Source organism: Barbus barbus (genome assembly GCF_936440315.1).
Source record: "Barbus barbus genome assembly, chromosome: 23".
NCBI classification, from domain to species: domain Eukaryota; kingdom Metazoa; phylum Chordata; class Actinopteri; order Cypriniformes; family Cyprinidae; genus Barbus; species Barbus barbus.
This window is the reverse complement of record NC_136751.1, coordinates 28,594,798-28,613,761: the sequence shown is the minus strand read 5'-3', so window position 1 is coordinate 28,613,761 and position 18,964 is coordinate 28,594,798. Positions and strand designations below refer to the sequence as shown.

The 18,964-nt window shown below is 35.8% G+C and overlaps 1 protein-coding gene across 1 annotated transcript in view; it reads left to right on the top strand.

The window, feature by feature from the left end:
* The window catches only part of LOC306843318 (potassium/sodium hyperpolarization-activated cyclic nucleotide-gated channel 3-like), a gene marked incomplete at both ends in the record, with an annotated part of 86,768 nt that overhangs the window by 44,424 nt on the left and 23,380 nt on the right, over positions 1 to 18,964 (top strand). The window contains 2 exons of the mRNA XM_079374723.1: positions 15,159 to 15,305; positions 15,517 to 15,757. Coding sequence (XP_079230849.1) covers positions 15,159 to 15,305; positions 15,517 to 15,757 — 388 coding nt within the window. The remainder of the gene's footprint in view (positions 1 to 15,158; positions 15,306 to 15,516; positions 15,758 to 18,964) is intronic.

Sequence of the window (18,964 nt, the reverse complement as noted above, 5' to 3'; positions counted from 1 at the left end):
AAAATATTAAATTATTACATTTTTAACTTGTTAATTAGAATTTTTTTAAAATAATTTTTGATGATTGTTCAAATTGAAATGAACCATTAAGGTGAAATCCAGTCAAATTCAGGAAAAATAAAACAGATTTCAGATTTCCTGTTTTATGGTCCAGCAGGTCAAAATGTAAGCAATAATAAATATGTGCAATAGTAATGGTAAAAAAAAAAAAAAAAAAAACCCAGACATAAGCATGTAAAGAGTGAGCTGGGAAGGAAAGCATTGAGAATTACATCAACTTCTTGACTTTTTCAGGAAATAGTTTTCAAGATTTTTTCAAGATTTCTATAGATATCATGATATCGTTATTGTGAACTCTTTTGGGCATGATAATCATGTAGTGAAAATCAGAGGAGACACACATGAGATTACCGGAGACTTTTTTCACAGGAGAAACCTCTTAGAAGCAAAACACTTCAGTAAAAGTCTCAATTTGCACTCCATTTCATCTCGGTTCAGTCTGAGATGTTAAACAGATCTGGTTTGTGATTTGTCTCCTCCTGGCAGGCACAAGCATGTGAGGAAGGCCAGTAAGTCACTCAGAGCTGTGCGTTTACACCCTGACTGGAATAAGAAAGCAGACGAGATGCATTTTCAACATCTCCAGGCGCTGAATGAATAAGGGCATTATGTATTTCTGCTGACTGTAATCTAAACACTGACACACATACCTGTCCGGCACCGCAGGGCAAACAGATCTAGCTATTTATTTTAAAATCTCTCTCCTCCGATCCTGTTCTTATATTATAAATTCACCGGAGTCTGAGCATGCGGTGGGAATTGAGCATTTGGCTTATGGCTGGTTCGGTTTGTCTGATACTTCATTGTGAATCTTTAATACCTGCAGCTTATGTATTTACTGCAGGAGCGGCACGGCTTATTCAACCCGTTTTGGGAGATTTCTTGATTTGAAGATGATGTAAAATCACAGAGGGCATAGAGAGAGATCTGTCAACACTTTAGTTAGTTCTACTAGTCTAATCGCCTCTCCAGAATAGCCTAGGGTTCGAGGGAGATGCACTAGTGCTGTTAAAGTTTCAGGAAATTGATTATTTGTCATAAATGATTTGATCAATATCTGTGACTGGCAAATAAGCAATTTCAGTGCAAAAGCGGTCATGAATTATTACTTGTCAGTAAATTAAAATTGATACAGAACAGATATGAGAAGAGTTTCAAGAACAAAAATAGTGTGAATAAGGCTAGGTCACTTATATGTACATGTGAACTGTCTCAACATTATGCAGAACATGCAAAAGTGGTGCAACTGTTTAGAGAATTAGCGACTGTTCCCATTTAATTATGTTTTCTGGTTTAGAAGAAACTCATTCGTCCTAATAATGAGTCGGCGGAGCGCTCTGTCCCTTTACATCCTCCCCTCCTTCTCGTTTTGTCTGGTCTGGTCTGCTGGCCTGCTTTTGGAGATTCAGAATTGCCAAGTGGGTTAACCAGCCATTTGGTCTCCCGGTGGACGCGGCCTCTGAGCTGCGGGTCAAACGCCGATCCGTTAATGCGCTGCCCGTCCCATGGCAACCTGCTCCCATGGCAACGGTACTCACGATTCATTGCGTGCCAGACCCTGGAGCCAGGCATCCTGTAGAGGAGACTTTAGCACGGTAAACACAGATTAATATGGAGGCGAGGGAGGCCGTGTGTCCGTTCGTTAGCTTAACTAATGTGTTCTCAGAATATTTCCCTGAGCTGTCGAAAGACAGATAGACAGGAAAGACTGTGTGTGTGTGTGTGTGTTTAACAGATAGAGACAGAATGACACACATGCACACCTGGCTGTAGTACATCTGCTGTTATTCTATGAGACAGTAGCCAGTGGGTTCCTCTTCAAACTAGTTCCTGTCTAGGAAAGACGAGACATAACCTGACGAAAACCTTACATGCTCGAGAACAGCCATGTGACGTTTGGTTTTTGGTGGTTTCACATTGAGTAAATCACACACGCACACATAGATGGATGCACAGGTCAGTGAATTTATAATATCTCAAGGCAGTTATAAAAAATATATATATATATATATACGCACACACATTTTTTTAATATGTACCAAGGATACATTTATTTTATCATAAATATATAATAAATTAATTTGTGTAATTGGGTATAAGTAAGGATATATATAGGTTTCAGTTGTTTTTGTTGAATTGGCCATTACAGTACCCATAAAACAAACTATTGCTGGATAGTATTGCTGGAACTACCTGCGACAGAAGGAATCTACTGGAACATTGAAAATGATGGACTGGTCCCCTCAAAGTCTGGACCTCAACTCCATCGAGCAAATTTGGGACGAGTTGTAAAATAAACTGGACAGATCTATTGTACTTTGCCTTGAGTTGCAGAAGTCATGGGATAACATTAGTGTTGAAGTTCTCAGGAAATATTTTGACACTATGCCAGAGAGATGTGCTGCTGTGATTGCAGCAAAAGTACCAAATATTAGAGTTTAAAGTGGATAAAAACAGTACAACCCACTTCATCTGATATTTGTTGTGCTCAGAGCAACCATCTGCATGTTTCATGAACTTTATGAAATGAAATCATGTTTTGGAGGCAAAAAAGGTCAATATTTTCAGATCTGTCATGTGTTCTAATAATTTTGGTGAAATTACTGAACATAGGAGCCTGATAAACATGTTCATTTAAAAGAAAAAACTTCAGAAAAACTAATTATATTCATGTGTATGATATTTATACTTACACAAAATATATTTATATAAATATATTTAGCTTTTTAACATTTTTGTTCATGCGTTATCATTTTGGTGTCAGCTTTGTGTCATCCAACTCCATGATGGGCATTGAAACATAGCCATGTATTATGATAAAAAATATATTTTTTATGTATTTACACAAATAAAACATTTATGAACTTTAAATTTACACATTTATAAACTCTCAAGAAAATAGTCAGTCTTTTTTTTCTCTCAGAATTGGACTTTATAACATGCATTTGCAAGTTTATATCTTACAATTGTGAGAAAAAAAGTCAGTATTGTGAGGAAAAAACTCCAAAATACATAAACTTGCAAATTTAGAGGGAAAAAAAAAAATTATATTCTGAGAAAAAAAGTCAGAATTGTGAGATAAAAAGTCGCAATAATCTTTCTTAATTTTTTTGTCAGTTGCTCAAATGGGCTTCCATATCTTTCACATTAAAATTTCCAGATCTGACCAGAAACATCTTGCGCCGGCACTGTTCTGTGTAAAATAAATAAATAAAGAAGAAAGAGGCAAATATTTGCAGCTTGCACAGACGGTGGATGAAATTATCATGAGAATGGCCAGCTATAATCTGCCGTGAATGGTGGGTTGTATTGTACTGCTCTCATGTCTGTCAACGCTGGCTAATATTAGCTTCATAAAGGAAGAGAGAGAGAGAGAAAGAGGCTGGAACTGAAGGAAAAGCATGTCAGAAATAGATACTGTAGGACTGTGATTTGGGATTATGTGCCGATCATTTTCACAGGCTCAGTTGAGCAAGAGCAACACTGAGAGTGAAAATTAAAGAAATAGAAATATACCTATCACTTCAAACCTTCCAAACTTTTATTTCCAACAATCATTTAATCGCATAAGAAACTCTACAGCAACCAAACACAAAGATTAAAGAAGGAGCCACATTTCTTTAATGGTTGAAGTGTGATTGGTGTGATATGAGATGTTTGGCCGTGTGATTCCCGTCTGCAGCTGTGCTGTTAATTAAAGACTTTTGAGAGCAACTGTGGGAATCATTTCACACCGCACACACTTATTCCTCTTCCAGTCGAGGGCTCATGGGACACGTGCTGAACTAAAGTCTGCAAAACCCTCTCACTCGTGCTCGGCAGAGGATTATGGGAAGACGAGAGTTTCCTGGACAGTTATATGCCTGCTCTTTTTCTTATCTACCTGCTAACAGAGGACGACCGGCTCCATTCACATACTGTCTGTATTATATAGTGTGTGAGATTAGGATTATCTTCTCCATAATCATATGTTGAAGCTAGTATGCCAAAGGTCAAGGCACAGCATTATATATTCCTGGTGGATTTTAAAGACTGTATATGGTTTCTGCATGTGTAATGTTTATGATGGGAAAATACATTCTCTTAAATCAGAGATTCCCATGTGACATGCAGGTAAACATAACAAATTTTTTATTTTGTATTATTATTTATTGTTTTAAAACATGTTTAATTTTAAATTTGTATGATTTAATGAATCAATTAATTAATCAAATAAAATATTTTTTTGGCCATACAGTGATAGTCGGTGGGGTCCAGTATTGACAATAAAAAGTCACACAGGTTTGGATTGACATTTTCATTTTTGGGTGAACTTTCCCTTTAAGAGCTATTTTTTTTTTAAACGAATCCCTTGCAAAAATGCATAAATTATTTGAATCAGTATAATAAATTTAATGAATTATCATCCTACTCAGTTACTGATTGTTGTGGTTTTATTTATTTATATATATATATATATACACTGCCCTCCAAAAGTTTGGAAACACCTCTGGCAAAGTGGGGTTTTGGATGATATCAGCATAAATCCTTATCATTTTTTGGTGCAAATACATTAAAGTAACTTGACATTATCATTGAAGACCAGCAATAAAACATAATAATGGCAATATATACATGTCAAAGTCAGACATGCCCCTTTGCCAGCTGTGATGCCTGGTTACTGGTTTAAACTTGGCCCAGGTTTTTAAAAGATTTTTGGGTCAGCACCCCTTAATACTGTAGCTTCAACAATTGATCGCCAATTCAAAGTCAATGTTTGAATAAACTGAGAGCTCAGACGCCCAGATTATGCAGAGCTGTAATAGCTGCTAATAGTGGATATTTTGATGAATCGAAAATTAAATTTTTTTCTATGTATAAACTGTTTATGTAATAAAATATGTTTTCGTAGTTTGTGTTGTCCCTTATCAGTGCAAAATTATCACAAATTAAAAAGGATTCATGCCAATATTGTCCAAAACCCCACTTTTCTAGGGCGTTTCCAAACTTTTGGAGGGCAGTGTACACACACATATATAATATATTGCTATATTATATTACAAAAAAGAATTTTTTTTAGATCATACATTTATTGTAAAATTATTATTGGTTTAAATCAGTCTAACAAATGTATTTAATTTACATTCTACTTTGTTACTGACAGGATGTTTGTATGAAAGCATGTAATTACAGATGCACATTCAAGACTTTGGTATTTAAGTTTTTTTAAATAAAATTTGAAAGTAAAAAAGTTATATATTTAAAATATTGCAAAAAATCATGAAATTGTTTTGCCAAAACACTGTTGTTTTGTACCAATTTACTCAACTCACGATAAGGAAGTGATTTCACAATACGATACAATATAGATTTTTCATACATTCTAAATTTTTTCTTACATTTTAAACAAAATTAAATTGGTGTCCTTTTATTATTATTCAGACAAAATGCTGCACATTTTTTTGTGAAATTGAAATGTCAAATAACAAAACTAAATTGACATTTTAAAACAAATCCTAAATAAATAATACAGATACAAGATGAAAAGAAAACACCATCTAAACTTTTCTAAAGACAGTCAGTTCCCCCTTAAAGACACAGTCATATAAACTATCGTGATTCATTTAACATCTCAACCAACTGGAATCGTCACATATATTTATCGATTTTCGGGGTGCATCGTTACTTCCCTATATTTTTTTTGTTTAATTTTACTGAATTAATAAGCGTGCATCACCAGAAAATGATGTCCAGTACTATTAATGTGTCGTAGATGTCTGTGAGTTGGGATGCAGCCATGAACTGTCACAGAGGAGCTGAAACACCTGATTAGATGGAACAGCATCACTGCTGAGATGAATCTGAGTGAAGCTCTGCTGTATTCACACCCTCACACACCTCTGAACACAGAGACTCACTCACATGCGTCTCTGCTGGCCAAATATGAACGCGTGAGGCCGAGAAACCAGTGTCCGATTTCCCCGCGCCGTATGTCTCTGTCTGTTTGTGCCGAGAAGAGAATTACACGCTCTGAACGCGTCACGTAAAGAAGTGTTTGGATATGTGGAGTAATCCTGTTCACCAGGGCGGCGTAAGAGCATTATAGTGCAGTCATGACATGTTTGATAATTGCTTAAGTTAATGAGAATTAATTCTATCATGTCTAATCTAGTTGAGTCACACATGCTCTTGCGTGTGGAGGCAGGATTAGCGAACGCTTCATACGCTATCATCTCAAATCAAAGACTTCTCACCTTCAGATGGCGTGGGAGAGAAAGAAATGATATAGAGAAAATACTTCAAAACTGTCCTCAAACTCTGTTTTAAAGTCAAGTTAGCCGTTTTAAAAAGTAGTCACCAGTATTTAAAGTTACTTGCTGAATGGGCGAAAAAATTTACTTCATTTAAAACTATAAACACCATAATTTATATAACTAAATTAAAAAGTTATTAAAATGCAACCTTTTGGCCAAATGAATATGTTTTATGACGTATATGCGGTATGTTAGAAAACTTACCACTTTGATTATAGAGTGTTATGGGTGGTTGCCAAGGCGATGCTACGGTGTTCTGACTGGTTGTTAGTACGTTGCTATGCTGTTGCTAGGGTGTTCTGAGTGGTTGTATGTTAGTATGTTGCTGTGGTGTTGCTAGGGTGTACTAAATGTTTGTTAGTATGTTGCTATGTTCTAGTGTTCTGAATGGTTGTTTGTTAGTATGTTGCTGTGGTGTTGCTAGGGTGTACTAAATGTTTGTTAGTATGTTGCTATGTTCTAGTGTTCTGAATGGTTGTTTGTTAGTATGTTGCTGTGGTGTTGCTAGGGTGTACTAAATGTTTGTTAGTATGTTGCTATGTTCTAGTGTTCTGAATGGTTGTTTGTTAGTATGTTGCTGTGGTGTTGCTAGGGTGTACTAAATGTTTGTTAGTATGTTGCTATGTTCTAGTGTTCTGAATGGTTGTTTGTTAGTATGTTGCTGTGGTGTTGCTAGGGTGTACTAAATGTTTGTTAGTATGTTGCTATGTTCTAGTGTTCTGAATGGTTGTTTGTTAGTATGTTGCTGTGGTGTTGCTAGGGTGTACTAAATGTTTGTTAGTATGTTGCTATGTTCTAGTGTTCTGAATGGTTGTTTGTTAGTATGTTGCTGTGGTGTTGCTAGGGTGTACTAAATGTTTGTTAGTATGTTGCTATGTTCTAGTGTTCTGAATGGTTGTTTGTTAGTATGTTGCTGTGGTGTTGCTAGGGTGTACTAAATGTTTGTTAGTATGTTGCTATGTTCTAGTGTTCTGAATGGTTGTTTGTTAGTATGTTGCTGTGGTGTTGCTAGGGTGTACTAAATGTTTGTTAGTATGTTGCTATGTTCTAGTGTTCTGAATGGTTGTTTGTTAGTATGTTGCTGTGGTGTTGCTAGGGTGTACTAAATGTTTGTTAGTATGTTGCTATGTTCTAGTGTTCTGAATGGTTGTTTGTTAGTATGTTGCTGTGGTGTTGCTAGGGTGTACTAAATGTTTGTTAGTATGTTGCTATGTTCTAGTGTTCTAAATGATTGCTTGTTAATATGTTGCTATGCTGTTGCTTGGGTGTTTGTTTGTAGGTTGCTATGGTGTCGCTGGGGTGTTCTAAATGTTTGTTAATACGTTGTTATGTTATGAGGTGCGTCCCAAATCGTGTACTTATGCACTATTCTATGACGTTTTGCAGTATAACTAGTGTGTTCACACTGAAAATTCCAGAAATAAAAAGTGCACTTTAAATACCTGGATGGTGCACTTAAATAACCAAAAAAATGAAGTGTGGAATGTTGAACACGTCATGCACTCAACTGTCGCAGCTTTAATTGCATCGCGAAGGGGGTGGGCTATCAGACTCTGATTATTAATGACAAAATAACCTTATATAATTCATACACTGCATGGTTGAGTGCATAGTGTATAAGTGCATAGTGTGTCATTTGGGACGGAGCTCTAGTGTCCTGAACGATTGTTTGTTATTATGTTGCTATGACGTTGCTAGGTGTTTTGACTGAGTAGTTGTTAGTATGTTGCTATGTGGTTGGCAGGGTGTTCTAGGTGGTTGCTATGATATTTTGGAGCCATTTCCATCAACTGTGTATAACTTATCCTAGTTGCAACGTAAAGTGGCATTAAATTATAACCTGCACACTACTAAATATCAGTGTGTCCCAGCATTAAACTGTGCTGAAATGTAACTATAAACTCAATATTCACAGAAGTAGGGGTAATGGTTATAATTAAACAGCAGATGGAATGTACATCAGTAAGCTCTTGTTCGACATTTATACTAATTTTCATTAGTAGTTTACTAGTTATTTGGCCTTTTTAGTTATTTATACTTATTTTTTCCATTGCATGATTATATTATTAGCATGAAATCTTTTTTGTGTGGTGCATGTTCTGCTTGCAGTTATGCTAAAGTTGCAGTGAATTTTGAGCATTAACCACCACTTTCAGAACCACCTTCGTTCTGCTGCCCATTGAAATGTTCTACTATGTGTTTTGAGATGAAGAATCTCATCTTCATCTACATTCTAATGTAGATCCCAGATTGTCAGTCTTTTGCACTTTCTTTTGACCACTTTAATGAAATCCCCCATGAAAGACTTCCTCTGGCACGTGTGCATTCATAAGCAGCGTGTTTTGTCATGTCGGCCTGAACGGCGTGAACATCCCTGCCTGTCATTCGCTCATTCGCTCCCAATCTTTAATTAACACTTGGCAATTATGTGCATTTCCTTGGGGGCTGATAAAAGAAAACTTTAATGCTGATTATATTCTGCAGACCTGATGTCTTTCTCTCAGGTTCAGCTCTAGAAAAGCCCCTTCACAACTTCCTGTAACAGCAGGAAGCAGAGTTGCTGGTCCTCAAACCTGTGTCAGTGTGACCAACCCTGGCAGCTTTCAGAGTTTATTTTATCCCCAGTCAACCCGATGGCACTAATCTCATTTATTCTGCTGCCAAACTCGACTTTCCTCCTCTGAAATCACTCCCTCCGCTCTCCGAAGACCCCTGCTGCTGCTTTACCAAACTCATATGCTTTCATGTTAAGCCATGCGTGGGCTCTTTTGGAAGAACTTCATGAGGATCTTTGCCACTTGCAGATGCGGTAATGACATCATTAGGAATAGATCTGTGACAGATGCGGCGCTTTTTCAAAGGTGTTTTATGGGGTTATTATCGGTAACTAAAATGAAAACTAAACTGAAAAAAAAATAATATATATATATATATATATATATATATATATATATATATATATATATATATATATATATATTTTTTTTTTTTTTTAAATAAAAAAATCTAAATGTCAAAATAAATCTAAATAAAATATAAAAACTAAGTATAAATAATACAATATGAAATATTTTAAAACGTTTAGATGCACTGGTCAATTTTGGGCTATTTGGCTTGAAAGAAAACATCCAAAATGTTTATTTATTTATTACATTTACACCAAACTTTACAGCTTTCTTTCTGTCATTTAATTTTATACAACATTTTATTCATAAAAGAGAAGGAAAATATATTTTCTTCTGTCTGTTGACAGCATTTTCTGATTTATTGACTGATAAAAACAGAAATCTAAAATCTCTCAATAAAAATCTTTCAATCTAATATGTTCAATCAAAATGAGAATTACAAAAATATATTACTGAAATTCAAATAAAAATGGAAAATATCATAAAACTAATAAGTAAACTCTAACAGTATCTCTATGATATTAAAATAAGACCGGTGTTTTATCATAAGAAATGATATGAGGTTGGTTAATTTAGCAGCATAAGTTTATGTTTTGTGGGTCACTGTGATCTAAATTAAGTCCAGCAACCTTTATGAGACCTTTGTGAGTCCTGCGTCCAGCCCAGGGCTTTATTCTGCATTTTAAATGGCTCATAATAATGAAGGGCTTGGTGTACTATGTTCCCAGACCGTTTATTGAAATTAAGTTGCAGAAACGGCTCATTCAAGACAAAAATTGCTACATGAAAAGCTCCAGTAAGGTAGATGTGTGTGGGAGCTACTTCTTATCCTCTTACTTCAAGAAATCACAGCAGGCGAAGCGTTCAGCAGCAGCTTACCTGGAGCAGACGAGTCTTTTGAAGAGAGACGCAGATCTTGCGCTGCGCTTTCATGCGCGATGGACTCTATAGAGACCAGTCACGGCCTGTCATGCAAATTCATCAATTCCCCTTCATCCCGTTCACACGGTAACCTGTTGTAGCCATGGATACCGCTGGAGGATGCTGGGATGCCCTGTTTATGAACGCAGCATCAAAACAGAATTATTTGTTGTTGTTGTTTTTGTTTTTGTTTTTTCAGCACGTTTCTGGACTTTATATGAATAGTTCATCAGTGCATGCAATACTTCTTATTTATTCTTGATATTTTGATATTATTATTATTATTTCTATTATTGCTACTAACTTAAATATATTTTTGTTATATATTTTTATATTATTATTATTATTATTATTGCTGGTTATTACTAATTTTCTTATATACTTTATTTTTTATTTTACAGTGAAATATTAAAATTCAAAAGTAATGACAAACAAAATGAGAAATATTACTATTATAATATTTTTATTTTGTTTATTAGTATTGTTGTAAATGTTATAGTTATACAGATTTATAATCACATAATGATTGTCTAAATTGTGCAACCCTTCATAATAATAATAATAATAGTTTTATTATTATTATTCATTTCAAATAGCAATTCTGTTAATTAATATTATTATTATTATTATATTGAATTATTAATATTATTATTATTCAATTTAACTAAAAATTCTCAGCCTTAAATTTGTGTCTGTGGTTGAAAAGGTTTTATTATTGGAATAAAACCAGAATTGAGAAAAACAAATGTTTTTAAAGATTTAAAGAAGTTTGATGTGGCATCTCAGTTTTCTGTGTAACTGTAAATTTATTGCAGTGCATTTAAATATCTTGGCCTCATAACTAGTTTGCTTCAATTAGCAGCAGATGTTCTGTGAAGACACATCGTGGTCTGCAGCTCTTCAGTATGAGTGCAAATGTTCAAGGCCACAATTAGCCCAAGATTTGGCTGAAATGGCTCGCATGGAGAGGGAAAGGCAGAAGGCAAAATAAATGCTTAGAAATTATAATTAAGCGACTGACATCTCTTTTGGGACATAAATTATTATGAAAAAAATTGTTTAATTGGAAAGAGAATTTGCATGTGGTGTTGGGGAGATCGGATGTGCCGTGTGTGTGTGTGTGTGTGTGTGTGTCTCACAGGAGTGAAGTGATTTGTGAACTGACTGTAACTGACAGATGATGTTCTGATGTTCAACTTTTACATGAGTGCTGCTCGTGATCGCATTAAATAATTCAGGCCTGTGTGTGTAAAACCAAGCTATTTGATGTGTTGTAAAGTGTGTATGGAGCATCACATGCATCACATCCTGAAACTGAAATTCACTGCCTGTGCTCTTTCAGAAGATGACGGGCAGTGAAATCAGTCTGGCGTATCTGAACCGGATCAGCAGATGTTCTGTCTGCTGCTGTCAGAACAAACACAGAAATAGATCTGGTGTCACATCGCAGAGAGGGAAGCACTGTGTTGGGGAAGAAATTAAAACCATAATATCAATGTTAGGATACATGTTGTGCTGTAAAATAAAATTATTATTATTATTGTCATACTGATACATAATCACAATTTTTGGCCAACCCTGCAAAATGATGATGATTTTTATTATTTATTTTTTTCCCTTACTTTCCTTTATTTTATTTTATTTAATTTTTTCATTTAAATATTATAATAGTAATATTTAATATAATATTATTATTATTATTATTATTATTAATTATAATCAAACTGACTGATAAAAAATCACAATTTTTGGCCAACCCTGCAAAATGATGATTATTATAATTACTACTTTTTCCTTAATTTTTCCCCCCATTGAAATATTATTATAGTCATACTTATAAATAATCACAATTTTTTTGGCCAACCCTTTATTCTTATATTGTTGTATATTTTTTTATTTAATAATAATAATTATTATAATAATAATCACAATAAAATAATAATACATGATAATAATACACAATACAAATTGTTTTAAATTGTGCAGCTCTACAAACAAGAACAGCAAACCTTTTGCTTTTTTAAATTGCATTTTAAATAGCAGTTTTTAACAGATTTTTTTTTTTTTTTTTCCTAAAATGGTGCAGCCCTAATGTTGTGTGTGTCTGTGGCAGAAAACGTGTTCTCCGTGTCATATTGTGACACATACAGAGCTCCTCTGAAGCCACAGACGGTCATTCAGCTTCTGTGTGTGTGTGTGTGTGTGTGTGTGTGTGTGTGTGTGTGTGTGCTCTGAATATGATCGGTGGACAGAGCCTAATTAAAAATCAACACACACTTGCAGAGGTCAGCGTGTGTGTGTGGTTTGTAGGTGAGCTGTCACAGTCGATGGAACAGCTTCATTGGGATGCGCACCTGAAACATGAGCAGGTCGGTGTGTTTTTCATTCAGGAGGAGAGTGAGAGCTCTTCAGTGAGTTTCTACTGCAGCATCAAAGCATCAAACCTGCACATTAATGCATTTCAAAAATAACAAACATTAGGATTTACAAGTTCTACCTGATAAAATATTTTAGACCTGGCATAACTCAAAAAATGTAGAAACATTTTAAAAATTCCCATATGATAATGATATTACACAGTGCCTGAAAATAGCCCCCTGCTATATCATAACTAGTTACCTAGCTGGGGACTACTTTCAGGCGCTGCGTAATATCATTGTGCCTGCTGCAGCCACGGTACGGCAGCAAAGTTCCTTGATTATTACGCCGGAACGAGAGTATAGTTCCTAGCTGTATCGGCCTAGAAAATCAAAACTTTTCATTTTCCGTCAGTCTTAGTACACAATGTAACTACAGAAGAGTCAAATTTCAAATAGGAAAAATATCGAAACTCTTTGGTCATTTTTGAGTGTGATGCTAACGGTCTAATCAGATTCAATGATCTATGCTAAGCTACGCTAAAAGTGCTACCGCCAGACCCGGAGATCGGCAGAATGGATTTAAAAACGGTAAAACTCAACTGTTTAACTCTTGGGGAGTTGTAAAATGAGCCTATTTTAAAAAAAAGTGGAGTGTTCCTTTAAGATCTTATTAATTCACATGACTTTTCCAGATTTAGAAATCATACTTCCTCATACCGGAGTTATTTTAGTATCAATTAGAAACTAGTTTTTATTTATAGTTTTATTTTTATGCTTTCTGTTTTAATTTTAAATTGTTAGTTTTAGCATTTTTTTGGTAAAGCTTTGTGTGTTTTTGTCTTTGGCAATATTATTTTTTAATATGTCAATATAGTTTTGTTGTTTTTGTTCTGTTTTATTTCAGTACATCAAGGTAAATGCTTCCTTGGAAGGTAGCTGAATTAAAACAAACATTTTTATATTTTATTTTATTTCAGTTAACATTTATTTTGTTTCAATTAACAAAAATGTCTTTTATGGTTGTAGTTTTAGTTAATAACCCTTTGGGTTAAAGGAATAAATGTAAAATCTTTAAAAAAATCTAACTTCTAAACATGCAAAAAGTTTTCTTTTAGATGCTGTCTTGAGTTTTTAGTGACACAGTCACACAAGATGATGTGTCATATACAGTTATGAGGAGCAGCATTTTGAACCAATGAAATTTCACGTTAGGGCGGTCGTGGCCTAATGGATAGAGAGTTGGACTTGTAACCTGAAGGTTGTGGGTTCGAGTCTCAGGTCTGGCAGGGATTGTAGGTGGAGGGAGTGAATGTCCAGCGCTCTCTCCACCCTCAATACCACGACTGAGGTGCCCTTGAGCAAGACACCAAACCCCCAACTGCTCCCCGGGCGCCGCAGCATTGGCTGCCCACTGCTCTGTGTTCACTAGTTTTGCACAAATCAGCCAAATCGCACACCCTTTGGATAATGTGTGTGTGTGTGTGTGTGTGTGTGTGTGTGTGTGTGCGTGTGTGAGAGGTGCTAATTGTAATTCAGGAGGAGTGTGTGTGTGTGTGTGTGTGTTTGAAGGTCAGTGAAGATCTTAGCACTGTTGCTCTGTACTCTACAAACCTTTGATCCTTCGCTCCGTCCTGTCAGAACCATCCTGACGACATACAGAACAGACGCACACACACACACACACGTGTACCTCTCTCACTGTGTCTCACACACACTCAGTGGCAGGTTTGTCTGTGTGTAGTGTCTTTTATGTGGATGATGTCATCTTTGGAGATTATACATCATAATTTACATACACCTTGCACAATCTACAAAAACTAAATGTTAATAATGTTGACACAAGGGAAATCATACAATGTTATGTTTTATTTAGTGCTGCCCTGAATTTCACATAACATGTTTACATATAGTCCACAAGCAGTTATCTGGATTTTTTAGATATAATATAATATAATATAAAATTTCAAACTGACATATAAATAGTCATATTTAGAATTTTTTAAATATTTTAATGCCTGTACTTTAATGCAATTACTTGTTCAACTGTTTGATTATGCACTGTTATATACACTATCGCCAAAAGTATTGGGTCACCCCCTTCTAATGAACATGTTTGACAACTTTAGAAATTTCTATGAGTACAAATCTTAATGTTTAAGCATATAATGATATTTTAGGGAATTGTGTGCTTCTAATTTTATAGCAACAGTTTGGACGGAACCCTTTTCTATTCTAACATGACAGTGTCTCTGTGTATAAGACACGGTTCAGAAAGACATGATTGATTGAGTCAGTGTGGAAGAACTTGACTGGTCTGCAGAAACCCAGCTGAACTCCTCTGGTGTGACTTTAAATGCAGACCTTGAGCCAAAAACTCATAACAATATAATATAATATAATGTTATTATATATTCATAAATTAATTAACCTAATACAAGTCAATTAGTCTAGAAAAAAAAATTAAACATGCCTTAAAATCACTGTGATACCAACAGTGTTGCTTAATGTTACATCAGCAAGTAATATCATATTGTTTTACATGTTTCTGTTTAACATGTTAAAAACTCACTTCCCCCTCTAAAATGCACAATAATAACTGTTTGTTTGTGTGTCTGCAGTACAAGCAGGTGGAGCAGTACATGTCCTTCCATAAGCTGCCAGCGGATATGAGACAGAGGATCCACGATTACTATGAGCACAGATACCAGGGGAAGATGTTTGATGAAGAGAGCATTCTAGGAGAACTGAATGAGCCACTAAGAGAGGTGAGGACGCACAGATGCATGCTGGGGAATGCATGTTATTTATGCATTTTCTGTATGCACTGAATACCCAAATTCATGAATGCTGCATTCCACAATGCAATGAGCTCACGTTGACCTTTCTTTTCCAATGTGGCAAATGAACAGTAAGTGATATCAGAAGTCATTTTTAATTGATCAGTCTGTCTAAAATGTTTCGCTTTTCACTTCACAGGAGATCATAAACTTCAACTGTCGGAAGCTGGTGGCGTCTATGCCGCTGTTTGCCAACGCAGATCCGAATTTTGTGACGTCAATGCTCACCAAACTTCGCTTCGAGGTCTTCCAACCTGGGGATTACATCATACGAGAAGGAACCATCGGAAAGAAGATGTACTTCATCCAGCACGGCGTGGTGAGCGTCCTCACCAAAGGAAACAAGGAGACCAAGCTGTCGGACGGGTCCTACTTTGGAGGTACAAATTAATCTCAAACATGGAATACAAAAGTGGATCATGCTCACACACACACACACACACACAGAGAGTGGAGCTCAGCCATTTCTCCAGCTTTAATATTCATAATGATGGATTAGCCAAAACAAAAGCTTTTTTGCCTCTAAGCTTTTGAAACAGTCACAGAAAAGTACCAGTCTAAAAATCTACTCAAGTAAAAGTAAAAAGTAGCTCATTTAAAATTTATTCAGAGTAAAAAATACTCAACAATAGGATAGGCCAAGGGTGTCAAACTCAGTTCCTGGAGGGCCACAGCCCTACAACAGTATAGATATAACCCTAATTACCCTAATTTACCCTAACCCTAATTAAGAGTTTGACACCACTGGGACAGGCCTATAAATCTCAAATTAGTTGTATTTAATTAACGGAATCAGTTATTTAGAATAATAATACATTTGGGCTGTTACCAGGCAAATTAAATCAGTATCAACAAAATTAATCTTTGCCATGCAGAGGAAACACAGAAGCGTCATCTGAAGTGGCATTTAGACGTTTAATGCAGGACATCAATGCATTTAACCTGCAATTACAAATGCAGAAATAATGTTTTGATAAGACATAAAATTTTGAATACTCGTTTGAAATTATATAAAAAAAAATAAAAAGATACTTTAAATGCGAAATTAAAACCACCAGTAGGTCTCACTGTTAATACGTGAGTCATTAGCCCCTTTCGCAACGCTTTAGTTCCAGAACTAAAAGTACAGCACTAAAGTACTGGGACGATTTCGCGCAAACTATTTCCCAGTACCAATTAAAGGGTTGCATTTGCACCGACAGTAGGTACTAGGAAGTGACGTAAGCCTGTCGACAGCGATGTCATTTATATGCGGCGTTCGACACTGAAGACACTGAGTAATGATGCTGAAAATTCAGCTTTGATCACAGAAATAAATTACATTTCACCATATATTCAAAAGAAAACCATTACTTGAAATTGTAATAATATTTCACAATATTAATGTATTTTTGATCAAATAAATGCAGCCTTGGTGAACAGAAGAGACTTCTTTCAAAAACATAAAAAAGTGGTGCATATTTTTCATATATTTATAATCTATAATTTATCGGTGACATTTTACAATAAGGTGTCATTTATTAACATTAATGCATGAGCTAACATGAACTAACAATGAGCAATATTTTTTTTCAGCATTCATTAATCTTTGTTTAATAAAGCTAACCATAAACAAGTTATTCATTATTTTAGTTCACAGCGCATTAACCGATGTTAACAGATATAACTTTTAAAAATGTATTACTAAAAGGTCAAATTAAGATGGTATTAATTATGATTAAGATCATTTTAAAATTAAGACAAAATTTGAGATAAGATAATAATGTCTGCTGCCTGTGATCTGTGTCTGTGTCTGCACTTTTCTATGATGTTTTGTAGTATAAATAGTGTGAGTAAGAAAAATTCCAAAAAGAAAAGTGCACTTTAAATACCCGGATGATGCACTTAAATAACCGGAAAAAACAAAGCGTGGAATGTTGAACACATCATGCTCTCAACTGTCGCAGCTTTAATTATAGCGAAAGGTGACGGGCTATCAGACTCGGATTATGAATAACAAAATAACCTTATATAATTCATACACTACATAGTGCATAAATGCATAGTGTACAGTGCGTCATTTAGGACACAGCTTGTGTGTGTTCTGGCGTTCTTTGTTGTCATGATGTAATTTTCCTGTGGTTCCAGATTTATTAGTCACATGACGTTACGTCTCAGGTGATTTGTGGCTAATATGGTCCAAGCAATGTGAATACAGCCTTAGATGAGGTCAGAGGTCAGGACTGCAACTCTCGACACTCTTTCATCTGCTTCATTTCATTGAGTGGTTTCTGTTTAAATAGTGAGGCATTTAGCCGCCTGTGACCCGTCCACCCAAGGCTAATTACAGCTCATGTACTCTCCGCAACCTCTGACCTCGTCCCGTGGGAACTCTGATGGAAATAATGGAAAGAAAACACGCAATCCATCTCTGCCGTTAATCTGCATTTCACATAGCTACATGCTTCTGACCATCTTCAAGTCGTTCCTGGCACCAGTGCATGCTGGGAAAGGAACGGAAAGCCGTGGAGAATTTGTTTTTAACCTGAGTTATTCACTCATGAAATTAATTTATGTAACGGCTCTTCGGGGGGAATGTGAGATTTTACTGTCCTGGTGTCTGTTATTTATTACTTATGTGACACTGTCTTTGGCTAAAAGTTGACTAAGAAGACAGCATAATTATTTTACAGGCATGGAGAGCTTAAACTGCTGTCTATGTAGGCAGCTCAGTAGAGTTTGGAACAGTTCATCACAGAAATAAGGGTGTAAGAAACATGCATGAGCTCATCTTTAAACGGCACACATGAGAGCACACGAATGGCCTCGTGAGTCGTGTGATTATGTTGGCCATCAATGATTCAAACACAGAGGCTGATGATAATTATGGACATCCTGTTTATACCAAGTCATGTGACTAGCTCTCCATAATGAGGTTGCATGGTTGAGCTTGACATAATGAGGAGGGATGAATATGAAGGAAGATACTGACAACAGCAAGATAGGCGAGGTTTATTTATGTATGTGTTTATTTAATTTTTAAGAAAATGTTATTTGTCAATGCTAGGGTATTGGTATGCGGTTGTTGTGGTGTTTTTGATTGCTAGGTGGTATCTAGAGTGTTCTGGATGGTTGCTAGGTGGTTTTTAGGGTGTTTTGAGTGGTTGTTAGGGTGTTTTGTAGGGTAGGTGGTTTCTAGGGAGTTCTAGCTGGTTGTTAGAATGTTCTGGATGGTTTCTAGGGTGTTCTGGCTTTTTGTTAGGGTGTTTTGGATGGTAGGTGGTTTCTAGGGTGTTATGGGTGGTTGTTAGGGTGTTTTAGATGGTTGGTGGTTTCTAGGGGGTTCTGGCTGGTTGTTATGGTGTTTTAGATGGTTGGTGGTTTCTAGGGTGTTCTGGCTGGTTGTTAGGGTGTTTTGGATGGTTGGTGGTTTCTAGGGTGTTCTGTCTGGTTGTTATGGTGTTTTAGATGGTTGGTGGTTTCTAGGGGGTTCTGGGTGGTTGTTAGGGTGTTTTGGATGGTTGGTGGTTTCTAGGGTGTTCTGGCTGGTTGTTATGATGTTTTAGATGGTTGGTGGTTTCTAGGGGGTTCTGGGTGGTTGTTAGGGT